This window comes from Ictalurus furcatus, chromosome 29, assembly GCF_023375685.1.
Source record: "Ictalurus furcatus strain D&B chromosome 29, Billie_1.0, whole genome shotgun sequence".
NCBI classification, from domain to species: Eukaryota; Metazoa; Chordata; class Actinopteri; order Siluriformes; family Ictaluridae; genus Ictalurus; species Ictalurus furcatus.
The window spans coordinates 10,154,601-10,174,099 of NC_071283.1; the positions used below are offsets into that span (position 1 = coordinate 10,154,601).

General features: G+C 37.6%; 1 protein-coding gene across 3 annotated transcripts in view; it reads right to left on the bottom strand.

Annotated features, from left to right (window-relative positions):
* The window catches only part of LOC128604116 (adhesion G protein-coupled receptor L3-like), a 344,541-nt gene that overhangs the window by 34,210 nt on the left and 290,832 nt on the right, over positions 1 to 19,499 (bottom strand). For all 3 annotated transcript variants that reach the window (XM_053618945.1, XM_053618946.1, XM_053618944.1), the window contains exons 14-15: positions 10,736 to 10,945; positions 5,045 to 5,265 (exon numbers count right to left, since the gene is read on the bottom strand). In XM_053618945.1, coding sequence (XP_053474920.1) covers positions 5,045 to 5,265; positions 10,736 to 10,945 — 431 coding nt within the window. The remainder of the gene's footprint in view (positions 1 to 5,044; positions 5,266 to 10,735; positions 10,946 to 19,499) is intronic.

A 19,499-nucleotide genomic window follows, 5' to 3' on the forward strand; every position in this document is an offset into this window, starting at 1 on the left:
CCCATCATACCTATAAATATGGTGAATGGTAAATGGTCTACACTTATATAGTGCTTTTTTAACCTTAGAGGTTCCAAAGCGCTTTACAGCGGTTCTCATTCAACGATTCACACACACCAATGATAGCAGAGCTGCCATGCAAGGCAACTTGGGGTTCAGTGTCTTGCCCAAGGATAGTGATAGAAAGGTGTCAGAACACATGGTGCATCACAGCTTGCTGCATATGGGGCTAGGTAACTGCAGACCAGTCAGAGTGCCCATGCTGACCCCTGTCCAAAAGCTGGACCATGAGACAATGGACGAAGGTGGCCTGGTTTGATGAATCACATTTTCCTTTACATCAAGTGGATGGCAGGGTGTGTGTGCATCGCTTACCTGGGGACAAGATGGTACCACGAAGAACTATGGGAAGAAGGCAAACCGGTGGAGGCAGTGTGATGCTCTGGGGCAATGTTCTGCTGGGAAACCTTGGGTCCTGGCATTCATCTGGATGTTTCTTTGACACGTACCACCTACCTAAACATTGTTGCAGACCAAGTACACCCCTTCATGGCAACAGTATTCCCTAATGATAGTGACCTCCTTCAGCAGGATAATACGCCCTGTCACACTCCAAAAATTGTTCAGGAACGGTTTGAGGAACATGACAAAGAGTTCAAGGTGATGACTTGACCCCCTAAGTCCCCAGACCTCAATCCGATCAAGCATCTGTAGGATGTACCGTTCTTCGTCTTGAAACAATATACCACAACACACCTTCAGAGGTCTTGTGGAGTCCATGCCTAGATGGGTCAGAGCTGTTCTATAGGCACCTACACAATATTAGGCAGGTGGTTTCAATGTTATGGCTGAGGTGTATATGTAAGGAATAATCAACGACGGGTCGTTAAATTATTAGAAAATATTGCACACCCCAAGGTGGTAATACCTCGGAATTTGAGTCAATTGTTCCGGTTACACCACAGTTACCACGCCTCAAGATATTGTTCAGATGTTAAATTTCAAGACATTTGACAGATTTTTGTCTTTAAAATAGCTTTTGTGTGTGGAACTAATTTATTACGCATCCTATCTCAAACCTCCGTTGCTAATTCCAAAGCTTCATTTTAGAGCTAGTAACGGAGGCTTGAGCTATTGATTATGCAGTTATTGGAGAGAGAGAGAGAGAGAGAGAGAGAAAGAGAGAGAGTTCACAGAATTTTTTTTCTGTTTCATGCTGAAAATATAAAAATAGATAATAAATAAATATCAATAAGCCTACTTGTTCACAGGGTTTTTCATTTTTTCTATTACTGCAGAAAATACAACAAATAAATAAATACTGATACTTGTTCACTGGCTTTTCCGTCTCATTACTTCAATCACACATGCTCTCTCGCACTCTCTCCAATAACTACATATCAATGGCTCAAGCCTCTGCTTCGCCTCGTGGCCACATTACCACCTCAGGTGCGTTTATTTTTCTAATAATTCAACGGCCAGATGTCAATTATTCCTTACCTATTTCTGGAAAATCGAAATTTTGTAATTTTCTTTGTTGTTAAATATGTGTGCTGTGGTGGACAGTAGGCTAACTTTTCCACTTCTATGCTTTCCAGTTCAGTCTGTGAAGTGATATGGAACTGTAATGTGGTCAGGACCTGACTGGAACTACTTTAGAAGTGCATTTACTGAAAAATAATTGCCCTCCTCAGAACGTCTGTTAGCCAATCAGAATCAAGAATTCAACAGCGCTGTGGTATAAATGTGTGCACAGCGTGGTTGAATTCTTAAATTAGATTAGGGCAGAAGGTGTTGATTAATTTTCAGCAACAGTAGCTCTGACAATAGTCCCAGCTCAAAACAAATCACAGGTTTATATTGATGCACTCCTAAAATGTTATTGTTTCTATAGTAACAGCTAATTCACAATTACTTGTATGGCAGATGCTCCACGTTTCATCTAAGACTAATAATAAACGTGTTGGTATTTAACAAAGAGAAATATGTAAGCATAGATTTGGTGAAGTGTTCTGTAAGGAGATGTTTATTTAACACTTATGGAAGGAGTCTCCAGTGCCAGTTCTTTGTAACCTTCTTAACGTTTTCTACCAAGGGGGGAGTTTTTATGACAGATGTCATTCTAGTTTCTCGGTAACATGAAAAGCTGTATGAGGCTGGTGAGGGAAAGACTGTTTATAGCTACTAGAACACACAGTGATGTTGTATGTTTCCCCATCCTGATTTCTTCTGTTTTTGTGTAGATCTCATACTAAATTGTTTCAGAATTTAAAATAAAATCTAACAAAGGCAACCTGATTAAACACAAAATACAGTTTTTAAATGATAATGTTATTTATTGAAGCAAAAAAAGTTATCCAATTCCAATTGGGCCTGTGTGAAAATGTATTTACCCCTGTAGTTACTAATTCCCCAAATCTATGAAACTGCATTCATAATGGGGTTCAGCTGGACTAGACGCAACCAGGCCTGATTACTGCAAACCCTGTTCAATCAAATCAACACTTAAATAGAACTTTTTCAACAGCATGAAGTTGATTAAAAGGTCTTAACACACTATGCCAGTAATACACTATGCCAAAATTGAAAGAAATTCCAGAAATGATGAGGAAGAACGTGACTGAAATACATTTGTATGTGAAAGCTATTTCAAAGGCTCTGGGACTCCAAAGAACCACAGTGAGAGCCATTATCTCCAAATGGAAAACCTTGGCACAGTAGTAAACCTTCCCAGAAGTGTCCGACCTTCCAAAATTCCTCTAAGAGAACAGCAATGACTCATCAGGAAGTCACAAAAGAGCCAAAGACAACGTCAAAGGAACTAGAAGCCTCTCTTGCATCAATAAAGGTCACTGTTCATGACTCCACTATCAGAAAAACATTGGCCAAAAATGGCATCCATGGAAGAGTGGTGAGGTGAAAACCACTGCTAACCCAGAAGAACATTAAGGCTTGTTTGAATTTTGTCAAAACACACCTTGATGATCCTCAAACCTTTTGGGAGAATGTTCTGTGTACTGATGAGTCGAAAGTGGAACTGTTTGGAAGACAGGGGTCTCGTTATATCTGGTGTAATCCAAACACAGAATTCCACAAAAATAACATTATATCTACAGTCAAGCATGGTGGTGGAAGTGTGATGGTGTGGGGATGCTTTGCTGCTTCAGGGACTGGGAAACTTGCAATAATTGAGGGAAACATGAATTCTGCTCTCTACCAGAAAATCCTAAAGGAGAATGTCCGGTCTTCAGTCCATAAGTTGAAACTCAAGCGCAACTGGATTATGCAGCAAGACAATGATCCAAGGCACAGGAGTAAGTCCTAGTCCTAGAAGTAAGTGAAACTCTGCTCTCCAGTTATCGGAAGCGTTTGGGTGCAGTTATTGCTGCTAAAGGTGGCACAAAGAATTTTAAGTTTAAGGGGGCAATTAATTTTTCCCATGGGTGATAGGTGTTGGATAACTTTTTTTGCTTCAGTAAAAAATTAAACAAATAAAAAAAACTGTATTGTGTGTTTATTCAGGTTGCCTTTGTTTTATGTTGCATTCCATTTGAAGATCTAAAACTATTTAGTATGAGATATACACAAAAACAGATGAAATCACAATGGGGGCAAATACTTTTTTCACAGCACTGTAAGTGATAACAGGAACTAACTTGCTTTAGCAGATGTTCCACAACGTAAAATGTAACTACAACCCGATGATACAAAGTATAACATGTAATTTACAATAAAACTCCCCTTTTTCATGGTTGGATGGTCTCTTCGAGCAACTAACAATTAAACAAAAATAAAAATAGAAGACTGCTCAGAAAAAAAAGCTAACTATGGAAAGCAACAAAAATTAGCATGTTAACTAAGCGAACACGAAAGTGCTGTTCACGCCTTGTGCCATCATGAATCATCTCAGATAGGTCGCTGTCAATCAATCGAGAGTATTTAAATACAAGGCCACGCCCACCTGGACAGTTCTCAGATCAGAAAGTGGAACGTTTCTTTGAGACGGAATTTTGTAAGAAATGATGTGAGTGAAAACAAAGTAGAGAGAAGTGCAGTGAAGATCAAAGTGCATCACACACCCTATACACACACACACACACACACACACACACACACACACTCTACTTGATTGCCAGCTGCAATATGTCTTCAAAGCCTGGCTACGTAGTTGTTATGAGTTTTGTTGAATGCAGTACTGTTTCTCCAGATTACAGAGGGAATATTTAATGTCAACATTACTCTATCTCTCTCTCTCTCTCTCTCTCTGTGTGTGTGTGTGTGTGTGTGTGTGTGTGTGTGTGTGTACCATAATGCTCATCTCTATGCTGTGCAAGTTTCTGCTCCTATGATTCTATCTCTATATGCATTTTCTTCTATGCTTTAGCGCACTCTTGTATAAAAGAACAAAATGTGAAATTCAAAAACGCACTGTGCTTCAAAAACAGAATCTATCTGTTCCAGTCAAAAATCTTGCACCACCATTGCAATAATTCACAGGTGGGTTGAATCTGTGTGGTTTTGTCCTAGAAGACAAAAAAAAATAAAAAAAAAATGTGAAAAAGGCAGAGTGACTAATTTCGCACCTCCGACTTTAAGCCTTAGTGAGTCCAAGTGTCTCAAACTGATTTGATTCGTCCGACTCAACTCTAGGAAGAGTCTAGTAGTATGTGCTGGTGAAGAGAGTCAAATATGAACAGGTTCTTCTAATATCTAATATCCCATTCAAAATAAGAACTGGATATGTTGTACCTGTGTAGCGAAGTACCTAATGTAAACATTAGAGGCGGTATAACAAATTGCATGTACAACCCCACATGAAAAATATGTTCTACAGCCCTAATGTGACTCATTCTCATCGTCGTACACACACTGGAGTGAGACACACACGTGTTACAGCTGTCCGGTTGCGTACACAAAATGTGCTCAAACACAAACACATAACTGTTAAACTCGGCAGAATCAGAGATCTTTCCCACTAGAGAAAAGAAAGCCCTGTGCGTGTGTGTGTATGTTTCAGTGTGTGTGTGTGTGTGTATTTACTCACACTCTCTCTGTGCCGTAGCTCCTGTAGTCCACGGCAGCAGAGACGGCCACGACGAGAGCCGGGATGCCGTAACCGGCCAGGTAGAAGTAGCGCTTGCGGGAGTGCTCGCTCTCAAACACCTCCACCAGCATGATGTAGAGCTGCACGCCTTCCAGAAACATCCACGTGAACGCCGCCAGGAAGAAGAAATGCAGCAGAGCGGCGAACACAGCGCAGACGATCTGCATAGAACAAGGTGCAGGAAGGGAAGGGAAGGGAGCAGAACTGATTATTAGTGGCAGTGAATTAGAAGGAAGAATTACAAACACACACACACGCGCACACTGTAAATCCAAAAGTCTTCAGACCAGGTAGACTTTGATGGATGATGTGCATCTCTTCTCGTATCGGTAATTAAATTAAAACTCATTCATCAAAAATGACACGCTTCTATTACAGGAACAATTACACCCCGTGTGCTACCTTTAAACAGAATATTATCCTCTGTGATGACACCACGAACAAACACACACACACACACACACACACACAAATATATATATATATATATATATATATATATATATATATATATATATATATATATATATATATATATATATCAATCATTTTAGCATCCACTTTATAAGGAACGCCTATGTGCCTGCACATTCATGCACATATCCAAACAGCCAATCACGTGGCAGCTGTACAGTGTATAATATCATAAATATAGGTCACGAGCTTTAGTTAATGTTCACATCAAACCTCAGAACTGGGAAAAATGTCATCTTAGTAATGTTAACCATGGGATCTTTCAGAAACCGCTGATCTGACTAAATCTATATCCCGATTTCCGTAAAGCTGCTCTGTGACAATGTGTGTTGTTAAAAAAACCTATACAAATAAAATCATCCAAGATGGCCACCCTAATAGCATTACAGACCAGACCACAGCTCAAAGCGTGTTTGACAAGAGCAGATGAAGTGATGGGAGGCTTCATTTTTAAAATGAAACGAAATAAACTTGTTCTCGAAGTGTACAATATGATCTATTGATCGTTTCGATCTCACACTTGGACGGAGGTGGACGGAGGAGAATTGTTCCACCATCTACCATCTACCGCCTCCATCTTTTTCATCTCAAGTCTGTAAAGAAGGTCCCACTAATGAATTGGATTCTTTTGGAAGAGCATTTAGTGCTCAGAAATTCCGCATTAACCATGATAACATGGTGGATTCTTATTAGTTGGTGCTAATTATGGTTGTATAGGCCCATTTCTATGATTCCATGATGCATATCAATACAAAGAGGCCACATTCCTACGTCCTGTCATCACCATTAGCCATATGGCTCTAACGGGGGGTGGGGGGGGGAGAGAAGGAAAACAAAACAGTGACCATCATTTGGAGTACAGAAGATCCAACAATATATAAAAAAAAAAAAAACACAACAGTTTAGTTTCTGCACAGCCTCACTGAACCAATGTGCCATGACACATTCTCTCACAGCGAGCATTATCATTATATAAAGAGCTCCAAAGTCATCGAAGTGAGTGGGTGAGCTCAAACACGACGACCAGAGAACAACTGATTAAGTGATTAAGCAGTTCTTCGTGTAAAATGACAAAACATAAATAAGGCTCTAGAGATGATGAACAGATGAAGGTCAGACTCAGACTGCGAATTGAACGCCTGTGTCAAAGAGGTACAGAGGATGCTCCCACATCTATCCGCACTCCCCACAGCGGGGTTGATAATGAGATACTTCCCTGAGGGGATTAACCATTAACCCTGACCTATAGCATTTAACCCTTCACATCGCTGCTGTTTAGAGATGATGCTTAGCGCCCGGAGGATTTTTTTTTTTTTTTGCAATTTCAGCCTGTAAGGTTAGTGAATCAGTTAATGATGAGGCTTGTTAGGAATCTGATGCACACTTAGAGAAAGCGTGACGGAAAGAGAGGGAAACTACAAGAGGTAACATGCCATTTATTATTGAAGCAAATAATTGCACTTATCAATTTAATTGCCATTATATGGCCCAATTATAGTATAGTATATTAAACAAATACGAATAATCTAAATCATTGGTCACCAATCCTGTTCCTGAGATCCACCTTCCTGAAGACACAAGAGCTCATGGAAGACGGTTGGTGACCACTGATCTAAATGAAGAGATAAAGTGTTCTAAACGGACACAAATACTGATATGAATAGGCGGTATACTATTCTTTATTTATTTATTTATTCATTTATTTTTAAAGAAAGCTTGACAAAATGGTTCACAGGACATCTGGTTGAGACCAGAGGTGTGCAACAAGGGACGAGGTACAGTAGGCACAAGTTACACGAGCGGCAGTTCTTTACTTTCATGTGGGAACACGGTCAGATATGAAGCGTGTGGGACAAAGAAAGACCATCTTCATTAACATGAACATAAATAAGAACTATATAATGCTAATAATTAGTCGAAACAGCTTGAAAACTCTGCACATCCCTAGTGGAGGTCAATTAGGGGAAGAGTGATATAGATCATAGTTATTTTAAAAAAATGGCTGTGGCTCAGGTGGTAGAGCGGGTTGTCCACTTATCGTAGGGTTGGCGGTTCCCACATGACTCCACATACTGACGTGTCCTTGGGCAAGAAACTGAACCCCAAGTTGCTCCCGATGGCAAGTTACCGCCTTGCATGGCAGCTCTGCTACCATTGGTGTGTGTGTGTGTGAATGGGTGAATGAGAACCAGTGTAAAACGCTTTGGATAAAAGCGCGCTATAAGTGCAGATTTCCCAAAAAAAAGAGGCTAGTTTAGGCCACACCCACTACAGGTTTAAATCTATACACAGATACAGATATGCAATTCAATTCAATTTTATTTGTATAGTGATTTTTACAACGGTCATTGTCTCAAAGCAGCTTTACAGAAATATATAAACACAGGATACAGATTTTAAGTGTGTGAATTTATCCCTATTGAGCGAGCCGGTGGCGACGGTGGCAAGGAAAAACTCCCTAAGATGTTAAGAGGAATTAACCTTGAGAGGAACCAGACTCAGAACCATCCTCATCTGGGTAACAACGGATAGTGTAAAAGTAAAAGAAAGTTCATTGGCACCTGTCAAGTGGCAGATATGAATATGTGGAGCACTAAACAGATATGAATAGTGCCATTGTGCTAAGTCTAATGATAGTGTTACACACAGCAAGGATAAAACAATTCCTAAATCACATTCTATTCACCATATACTGTACAACGATCAGCCATGACATTAAAACCACCTGCTTAATATTGTGTAGGTCCCCCTTGCACCACCAAAACAGCTCTGACCACTATACTAATCACTGTATACTGGGAATACCCCACAAGACCTGTCCTTTTGGAGATGCTCTGACTTAGTCATCAAGCAAAGAACAATTCAGCCCTTGTCAAAGTCGCACGGATCCTTACGCTTGCCCATTTTTATTGCTTCCAACACATCAACTTCGAGAACTGATTGTTCACTCGCTGCCATTTGACAGGTACCAATGAACCAATATAATCAATGCTTTTCACTTCACCGGTCATTTGTTTTAATATTGTTATATTTACAATGTCACTTTTAGGACACTTGCTTTGGTTGGTTGTTATATATATATATATATATATATATATATATATATATATATATATATATAAAATATTCCGTACATTATTCGGAACCTATTTCCTACATTAGGCAATACAAGTGATGTTTAGCCACAATGTTTAGGGAACATGTTTCAAAAGACTGCCATTGGGCTTCAGCAGGAAGCATCATTCTGAAAAGGCTCTTTTTATAAAAAAAGTAAAACCTCTTAAGAAAGTTAGATCCATTGAAGAACCGCATGAGGAATTTGTGGAATCTTAAACATTCAAGTACAGAATTTGTGACTTCAAAAGCATTCATACTAATTAGAAATTATTATTTTTTAAAAAGTATTCAAACTGTCCAATTTGTTCTGATAGCCCTACTGTGTAATATAATTAAAGTCAAAAGCAAAGACTTTTTTTATTATTCATACTATTAATCATGTTTGCTACAAATTCAAAAATGTCTCCTTGAAGTCATTCAGGTGTCCTATGGGTGATACGTTTAGCTTTGTGACCAGGCCTAAAAAACATGCTGTTTATTTCAACAGCAGCTCATTGAAACAGTTAATAGCATATATGCTTTTCTTTAAATAAATTAGCATAAAACTATTCTGTAGCCCACAAACAAACAAAACAAACTTAAAGTTTCCATTGTTAATTAAAATGTTTAAACTTTTTGATAAACCTGTGTTGTGTTTGCAATTGTTTATCCATGAGAACAGAGTATTTTTGTGATTTTTTTAAACAAACGATCAAAAAGTTAAACAATAAAGACAATTTTTCACAGCCTTCTTTGCTCATATTTACCAAGGGTGCCAATATTAATGGAGGGCACTGTATGTGCGATTTTGTCGCACAGTGAATGGCATGCTTTGATCAAGTTGTTAGATAGCAACATGCCTTAACATACATAGCTTAATCGGTTCAATTTGTTTCCCATTACATACAGTATATGGTCTCTTTTTTTCTGTGAAGCTGCTTTGTGACAATGTCTATAATAAATTTTACCCAAATAAACTCGAATTAAACATTAAAGTTAAGTAACGATTTAGAGGACATGGCATGCAAAAGGCTTGCCTGCTCTTCACTATTACCATTCCATTCACACATCATGTAACCTCTACAACCCCATCAACCATCTTTTCCATGCACTACAGACATGATGGCCCTTACGCTGCAGAAGCTCACAAAAGCAAATTAGCTCTGTGGCATGAGGAGACTCTGGTGACACTCTGAAATCAGCTGTTCAGTCCTCCGCTGAGCTGAGAAACCTGAACCTCGGCATCAAATCCCTCGCTTTGAATCACTTCCTTGCACGTCGGCAGTCTAGCAGATGAATCAGCGGGTGATTTTCTTTTTTTTTTTGTGGAAAAAGAAGAAAATGGCAAGAGTGGAGAAAGAGATGGAGTAAGGTAGACAGAAAGTGTCTGGATTTTTCCCCCCATTCCACTCAGTAAAAATATCTGATGTTAAAATCCACAGTGAAATTTTAGTTTATTCTCCAAAGTTAAGTAAGGATACATTAACACAGACACATACACACCAGTAGCAGCTGCTCGGTATTAAAAGAAGGGAAGCTTTCTATTATGGACTACTGAATAGATAGATAGATAGATAGATAGATAGATAAAAAAAACTATTGCTTGATTGATTAATTGATTGATTGATTGACACTATTCTATCATTGCAACACTATTCTATCATTGCGAGGACATTTGGTCCACTTTGGACGAAAGACGAAATACATGTACACACAAATACACTCGCCCCACGCCCAGAATCCCAAAGTCAGCTCCAAAAAAGCTCAAGTACGTCAGCAACTACAGCAGCAGAATGACACAAGAAAACAAAATAACCAATAACTGAGGCACAGGCAACGTTGTAGTCAATCAGTATAAATACTCGTATTGGGAAATGGGATTAGTTGATGTTCACCAATGTGTGATGCAGCAGTTTATGAAAAAGCTCCAGATTCAATTACAGTTTTGTTTGTGGATCTAAAACTATAATTGACAGTATTGTTGTGTGATAGTATTGTGTATGTGTGTGTGTGTGTGTGTGTGTGTGTGTGTGTGTGTGTGTGTTTATGCGTGTGTCTTACAGGCTGTTCGGTGCGGTTGATGCCTGTCAGGAAGAGTGTCTCGGCGATGAACAGCGAAATGCACAAGTTCTTGTGGATGGTGTTGCGGTCGCTCTGCAGGCCTCTGAAGAAGCAGAAGGTGAAGATGCAGATGAGCAGGCAGACGAGTGACAGCAGGATGCCCACCCACGTGATCATATTCAGCAACAGGTCATGCACCGGGTCTGCACTCTGTCTCATAAAAAGAAAGAGAGAGAGAGAGAGAGAAACATAAGTAACAATCCACATCTGAAACAAACTGCAAACGCGCCAAACACACTCACTGTGAAGGGTTTGTAATGGCATTGCTTTGCTTTTATTGCTCCTGTGTGGCCATGCATGAAGTGCACCATTGTGGCTCATTCATATCTACTGAAAAAAAGAAAGTCCTTCCCATTAACAGCTACCATGTCATGCCGTCACGTCGTTTCTTTCCCTGGATATTATTAAAGATCCTGTGTAGCTACAAGGTTCCAAATATCTAGATATCCAGATCCTGAACACTCTGCGCTCATTATAAGCAAGATGAAATGCATTCCTCAACATAAGCTATGTTTCCATAGTAGCATTAGTCTAAGGTTAGTTAACGCTATCCTGTAAGCTGTCCAACATTTATGGTCAGACTGAGGTCAAATGTAGTCCAATTAAAGTATAACAACCAGGCCAACACTGGCTGGACTAATTAAATAAGTTTTGGACATTTAGATTGTTCTTTTGACATTTAGTTGGGCTTGCTGGCAGAACTTGCATAAACAAGGCAGACATCGCTTGCAAAAACTCTAATTAAATCTCTTTTTGTATGTGTAAAAACCCTGAAGCTTAATATTTTCAAATCTTTTTTAATGCTAAAGTAAAATGTGAACTGTCAACTTTATTTTTTTCATCTTCACCAATTCCTACCCCTATCACATGCCAAACAAATGACAGCATTTTAAAGTCAGCCACTAATTCCTTTCAGTACTACGCATACAATACTATAGTTCACGCGAACATACTCAGAGAATAACAATAACTGCTCTCCTCTGTATTCATGAGTTATAGGCACCTTATATATATATATGTTTAAGTTGACATTTTGGAAGTATGGTGAGTTGCTGACCCAATAAACTGTGTGCAACATTTATACATAATACTTTATGGTACATTCTCAGAAATTGAGGTACCAAACCTTGTCACTGTGGTGGAACCATCAAGGGAACATCTTTCATACCTTAAGTGCGTATCTTTTTTTGCTGTATATTTTTAATCCTTTTACTGTATGAATTATTACATTTACATTAAAAAAAAAAAAATTCTGTGGATTTTTATTACTTGAATAAGTTCAAGTAATAAAAGGTTGGTATGGTAGTTGGTAAATTGTTGCTGTATGGCAACAGTGTGCAGTGGTGGAACGTATCATATGGTCAAAAATAACACAATATCTATGAGATTACAATTCCAATTACTGCATTTCCCAGACTATAAATTGCAGTGGTTGTTTTTTGTGTGTGTGTTTTTTTTTTGCCACCTACAGTAGTAAACATATAACAGTTATATATTCTAGGAAGAAATTACAGTTGGAAAAAGTATGTGGATGGATTTACTCACTCAAAATACATATGGAAATCAGATCCAACCATGTTTCGGGTGAAAAATCTTTTTAATTATTATCTTGAATTCTTAATTCTTTCTCTTGAAACATAAAGTTTAGAAAATAAGACACAAGTGCAAAATGTCTGGAATTATGAATGTGAAAAAAAGTAAATACAACTAAATCTACTATTAGAGAAGAGTAATGCTGTTTTTGCTATGTAGGCTTCTTTCATTTCAGGAGTGCACACACTACAGTTCCATCATCGCATGTTATTGCCATATGGCAACAAGTACATTTTACCATTTAACAAAATACTCAAAATATATAAACTTGTTTAAATGACAAAAAAAACAAATGTTACTTTATTATCTTAACGTAACTTATCTCAGATAGTGTTTTTTTTTTTCCTTTAACCAGTTTTGCCAAATTATTACAAAAATATATCACATTTTGAGAGCCTTCCAATGATGACCTTTACCATGTCATGTGATTGAAGGAAAGGAAGTGCAAACAGCACTTCCTGGTCATGTCACATGGAATTTTTTTTTTTAATGTTTTTATGCCCCCTTTTCCCAGTTACATAGGGAAATAGTAATTTTGTATTCTCTCCTATCAAAACATTGGAGATAAATGAATTGTTGCCATATGGCAACACCAGGGACTAAAGGGATAATTAGCTTTTAGAAAAAAAAAGCTAAGGCCATATCCCGAAAGTATGTGAAGACCAACCTATTAACTTTTTTATCTAATGTTTTTCTGTGTCAATCCATTGTACCCACATGCTTAAAAAATATCCATTATAGTCCCAGTATACAGAAAATGCACAGTCCCAGAAATAAAGTGGTTTATGAAGCTAATTTAAGACCTAAAGGCTGTTTGTCTCCCGAATGAGACAAAAATGTGACTGTACTACACTGTGGAGGGATAGCATAGATTTATCTATCAATTATTTATCATACTCTACTGTTTATTACTTAGCACAGCTCAGCACATGGCCACTTTCATCCTGTACCTTTCTTAGATATATAGTTATAGAGAGATTTTGGCACCATGCCAGGGTGAGATAAAATTTACGCTTAGAGTATTTCTAAAATAATGTAATGATATTTAGGTATGACCTATGTAATAAAAAAGAACTGCACATATATATATATATATATATATATATATATATATATATATATATATATATATATTCAAATTAGAATTATACAACCTTTATATTTCAGACAGTAGCTTTCTGTGGGGATTTTTATTATTTATTTATTTTTTTTGCAATTAGAGGTAGAGGCACAAAGTCGGTGATTTATGAAAGCAACTCATGGATTCAGTGGGCAGCAACACAATGCTTGATTTCCCTCTAGACTCCGCTGTGTACAGTCCCAGTGGAGAGCACTTGCACAGACACACAGACAGGAAGTGCATGACTGATATTGGAGCATACGCGACAAATAAACCTTTGGGGACTGCATGAACCCTGTCTTAGCACTAAACCCACCACCCCCCAACCTCCCCCGCCCATTCCTTAATGCTACTCATGAATATTAATGAGCGGAAGAAACAGAACACAACCGATTTCATACACTCGATGTGGGTAACTGTATGTATGTGTATGTGTGTGTGTGTGTGTGTGTGTGTGAGGGCATTGCAGAAGAGGAAATAATAAATGTCACAGCTGTAGTCAGTGAGTGAACTTTTTTAAAAGAGATTTTGTTGTCTTTGGCCGTGGTACACATTTATTCTCCGGCCCTGTGAGACAGAGAGAGGGAGGGAACATGAGATAAATTTCTCTCTCAGGTCCACTTGGTGCAATGCTGTATTTCTCCTCTATATCGCACTCTGTGTGTGTGTGTGTTGCACTACAGAAAAGCAACATATACTTCTATATTCTGCGTGCACACACACACACAGTATATGTAGTGTAATATAAACAGATGGATGATTAAAGCTCACACTCCCAGGACAAAAAGGGTCGTAACCATAGGTACACATAAAAGGCAGCGGTAGCTGATGATGTCATTATATATACGTTGCCCTATTGGTGGTCCTGAGCTTTATTCACTAGTTACTACATTGTAATTACACAGTAATAATGGCTCTGCAAAAAGGATTATAGACCAAGTACTGTACAGTGCTGGACAGGATTCGTATGTCCATGGCTACTTTTGTCTGGCTGCAGTGTTTTTCCTTTTTTTCTGCAGTTTGTAGGTTGGACAATTTGCAAACAGATTAATAATAATAATAATTATTATTATTATTATTATGATAATAATAATAATAATAATAATAATAATAATATAATCTATAATAATAATAATAATAATAATAATAATAATCTTTTTTTACTGCAAACAGTAGACACATATTCTATTATATGTATATTTATGTGGGCTGATTGTTATAAATGTAGATACATTGGGGGAAATAAGTATTGAACATGTCAACATTTTTTTCAGTAAATATATTTCCAATGACGCTATTCACATGAAATTTTCACCAGACATCAGTATTAACTCAAGAAATCGGGAAATATAAAGAATTCACAACATTAAAGTCCATAAATAAAGTTTTGTGTAATAAAGTGGAATGACACAGGAAAAAGGATTGAATACACTAAGAAAAAGCGGTTCTCCAAGGCAAGGTACCAGCTGAAATCTATAAGTAATTATACCCCCCTATCTGTGCTGAATTTTATTACTATTTACTGATTCGTCCAATTCTTATTTCCCCCACTATAATTAACAGTAGAAGTATAAATAAGGTGTTGTACCTACAGTAAATTCATGTCAAATAAATAAAACAAAAATAGACCATTTTATTATATGGTATAAAAACGCTACTAAGGACCATGTTCGCGTCTGATTGGTCAGAAGTTGTTGATTCATTTTTTACAGCAGTAGCTCTGCCTATAGCTACAGCTGAAAGGCAAATCACCGTATATGTAAATGCGCCTGCTTTAATGTCTTATTGTTTCTATAGTAACAACTCATTCATAGGGACTTGTACAATGGACGGTCTACATGAATCTTTTTTATTATTCTTTTTTTTAAACATATGATTGTTGAATTTTTCTATGGTGAGGAAAAATGTTGTACATTAGAGTAGTGGAAATTGACTTATCGGGCATGTTCATAAACATCGGTATAAACGAATGAATTATTTTGTCATCGCAACTCTATTTTACGATTAGTCAGGGCACTGTTGGGTTTCTGTGTGTAGAGTTTCGTGACTCTACGTGTGTTTAGCTGCTGGTGAGCAGAGCGATGGGAAATGAGAGGGGTGTAAGCCCACGGCTGGACAAACAATTCACGTTTTTCCACTATAAACATTGGTACAGAGATAAAACTAAAGCTTTTGACATTTAAAAAAAAGTATACTATGACTATACTGCCACGAAATTAACTTAATAACATTTAAACCCAGTAGGATAGGTAAAAAAAAATAAAAATACTACTGAAAAACTGCAAATTCTTAAAGCACCGAGTGTCTACTTTATTATGAGCCATTAAACACTACTGTGGAGTGTGATATCACAAATAATAATAATAATAATAATAATAATAATAATAATAATAATAAATACTGAACACAGGCACCCCCAAAACAGGCCTCTTTTGGCCTCTGGTAAAAAAAAAAAAAGGTAACATTCTTTGGAAGGAGTCTCCGGTGTCAGAGGTAAAAAAATAAAATAAAAAATTAGGTTTTCAGACACGGGAAAAACTTTAGGATTGAGCGCTTTGCAGTTTCTCAATAAGAAAAAAATAAATAGTTTAAATAATTATTTATAGCTTCTACAACGCAAGTGATAACAGGAACGAACTTGCTTCGTGGGCGTTCCACAACATAAAACATAACAATAAACCGATCAAATGTATGATGCATCGTTTTTTTAATAACTAAAAAGGTCATTTCTAGCAGATTATTGTAGCATAAGAAGAATAAAGCATTTCAGGACATGCTGTTATTGGAAAATAATCAACTTTACGGTAGTAAATCTAGCTTGGTTTTGTGTTGGGCTGCACCGCACCACCTGAGGTTGATTATTTTTATATTACAGCACACTCTGTCTTGTGTTTTTTCCCCCCTTACATACGGTTACTTTCTAAATGTATTAGAGAAATAGTTGTGAGTTTAATAAAGGATTTTGTAGGGTTTGCTTTTGGTCATGTGGTTTTATTAACCATTAACCATGGCAACCCTGATGCTTGTGATCTCATGATGTTTTCTTGAGAATTTGTGCAATGATAATACATTCTGCTGGAATATTTAGAATTGTCTGTGATGTAAAAAGAAACTTTATTTACCAAGTGAGCCGAGGTCCTGTAAATCGCCTCTTGAATGCACTTACAACTTTTTTTCCCCCCCGATTGTTTCTATTACACAAACCCCACCCATAACTACTCCTTTCCACTTACATCTCCCCTGCCTCTTTACTGTGATCTCTGAATCACAGTAATTACAGCCATCCTCTACACGGAGGCCATTTTACTCCCTGCGCCAAAAGGGTGTAACTCATTCAGTCCTCTCTCTAACATGACATTCATGTACAGCTGCATGTCACTACGGTCCACTTGGGCCCCAAACCAAATTGAATGGTGCTGGAGTGGGTGGTGAAGTGCAGGGCCTTCGTCCTTGTGCTGATTTGACAATGTCACGTCGCGCCTGTGCGGCTACTCAGAGTCTAATCAGTTCAGCACAAGCTGATGGTCCTTAGCAATCACTCCACGTGTGCATGCACACAAACACACACACTTCCAGTCTGTTGCTTTGTCCTGCTCACAAGCGTCTTTAAAGCGAATAAGGCGTCTGTGTCAGTATGAACTGACTGATGGATGAGAGGCTCCACACGTTCTGCTTCAAAGTCATAAAATAAACATCTCATCCCTTCTCATCCTCCTTTCTCAATCTGTCTCTTTATACCTCGTGCTCAGTTTTTACACTTTATTACATACAGCATGTTTGAAAACAGGTGCAATTCTAAAAAAAAAAAAAGAACAAACACGCCATTTTGTACAATATTACTCTAATTACAAATACTACTACTATTTATTAATACTGATACTATTTTTGATTCTGATTGACGAGCGATTTGCAGAGGATCGTGTGTATCAAAAGAGCAAAATGTCACGCTGCATGTTAGCCTTAAGAAATACGCAATTAGTGCGCAAATCAGTACAACCGAAAAGCAGGTATTATATTTTTGCGCAATTCCATTTCCAACAGTTAATGACCAAATGCCATATCATTCTTCAGGATGATGGCTTACCAACTCAAAACGATCAAAAGTTTCCTAAAATCAGTTAATATTATAATAACATTAAGCTATTCGGCACACGTCCACACCTCCGATGCCGAGATTATTTAAATGGGGACTGTGAAAAGGTTTTAATTCACACCTACCTTATGAATAAAACATACATATTGTGATTTTGACACATCTCACAGTCTTTAATTGGCATTATACTGGACGTGTGAGGCAAATAGCACAAACAAAAACCTTATTTACATATTGTTGTTGTTTTTTTTTTACCCCTACGTTGGATATGATGTAATTCACACAGTTATTTTTTGCAATTCACCAACAGCATGCTGGCATTTTACACTTAATCTTTTCTTTATTACTTTGGCTCTTACACGAGCCTTGGTGAATTCTCGACTCTGATTGCTCAGATGATGCTCGCATGTAAATTACAGCTTTATATTAATGCGCTCATTCTAATATGTTAACGTTTCTATAGTAACAGTGGGTTCACAGGGAGACGCCACATAAACAGATTAAAAAGCTTGGGCAATTGTTGAAATGGTGAAGTTTGTAGTTATCAGATAAACTTACTAGTTTACCACAGAGGTCACTCTGTTGGAGTACAATTATTGATTCTAATCCCTTCACAATACAATGCCGTAGCCTCCTTTTACCCTTTTGTCCATCAAAGGAAAGTCTAAAGGACGAAAGGCTATTATGTGGGTGGTGTGGACTACTCTCAGTTCAACAGTGACCCAGCTGTGGCAGATGTTCTCCTATCTGAAGCTAGGGACTGGAAACATTCTACTGAAAAATTCATGTTCATTTTTGGTCTCTCTCTCAGTAATTGGCTCCTGACATCAATTATCAATGTCAAATGATAAAACTGCAATGCCAAAGCAATTAACAAGCAAACAAAGGTACAGAGAAACCCACAACAAAGAGATGATTTGGAAAAAAATGTCTTATGATAATAAAGTCCATTAAATTGTATTTTAATAATACAGTTCACATTTTAATAATACCGTTCACATTAATCTCAAGGCCGTTCCCCTATTCCACCCCCACCACCATTCCTCTTTTCCTCCTCGTAAATTCCAGAGACTTCTTCCTTCATTTGAATATTACAGAGACACAAGGGAGATGTTACATTTTTTCTTTTTCTTTCATAAACTGAATTCTTAATAGTATCAAATTTAGGGCATATGCTTTGGTAGGAAGTACAGCTCCATCTCCCCCATTTTCAGCCTGCAGTGAACGTGCCATTCGTCCTGTGTAAGTGGCAGCATGTGTCACTGTGCCGAGTCTGAACACGCTCAACGATTTCTAGACAAGTCTATCTCAAGATGGCCAGAAAGGGTGCGCTAATGAGGGTGGTAGTTTGGTGAAATCAACCTCTTCACCCCAAAATAGAGCAGTGTTAATCTGCTGTAAATTAGAGGGCAAGGTGTCGTGCGTTAGATCATCATCACAACTGACTGAATAAGAAAAAAGAAACACCTTCAAGTGTAAGGTGCTAGGTCACTATGAACTGCCAGGACAGCTTCAGCGTGCCTTGGCATAGATTTTACACATCTCTGGAGGAGTACTGACTGGATGAACACCATTTTCCCAAATGCTAATTTAAGTGCCACAGAAAATCATTTCAGTATGTTCATCATAATGCTACACTGTAGTTCATTTAACTCAAAAAAATTTGAGGAAACTAATTACCTCAAAATTTTTAAGTCGATAGATCAATTTCTTTAAGCCAAATACACTTAAATATAACAAAAATTTACTGAAACTTTGTAATTTAAAATTCATTTTTCTTGGCTTAAAGAAATTGATTTATCAACCTCAAAATTTTGAGGTAATTATTTTCCTCAAATTTTTCGAGCTCAACGAACTTATCCGGCTTTACAGTGTACCAACGAATACTCAGATCAGGA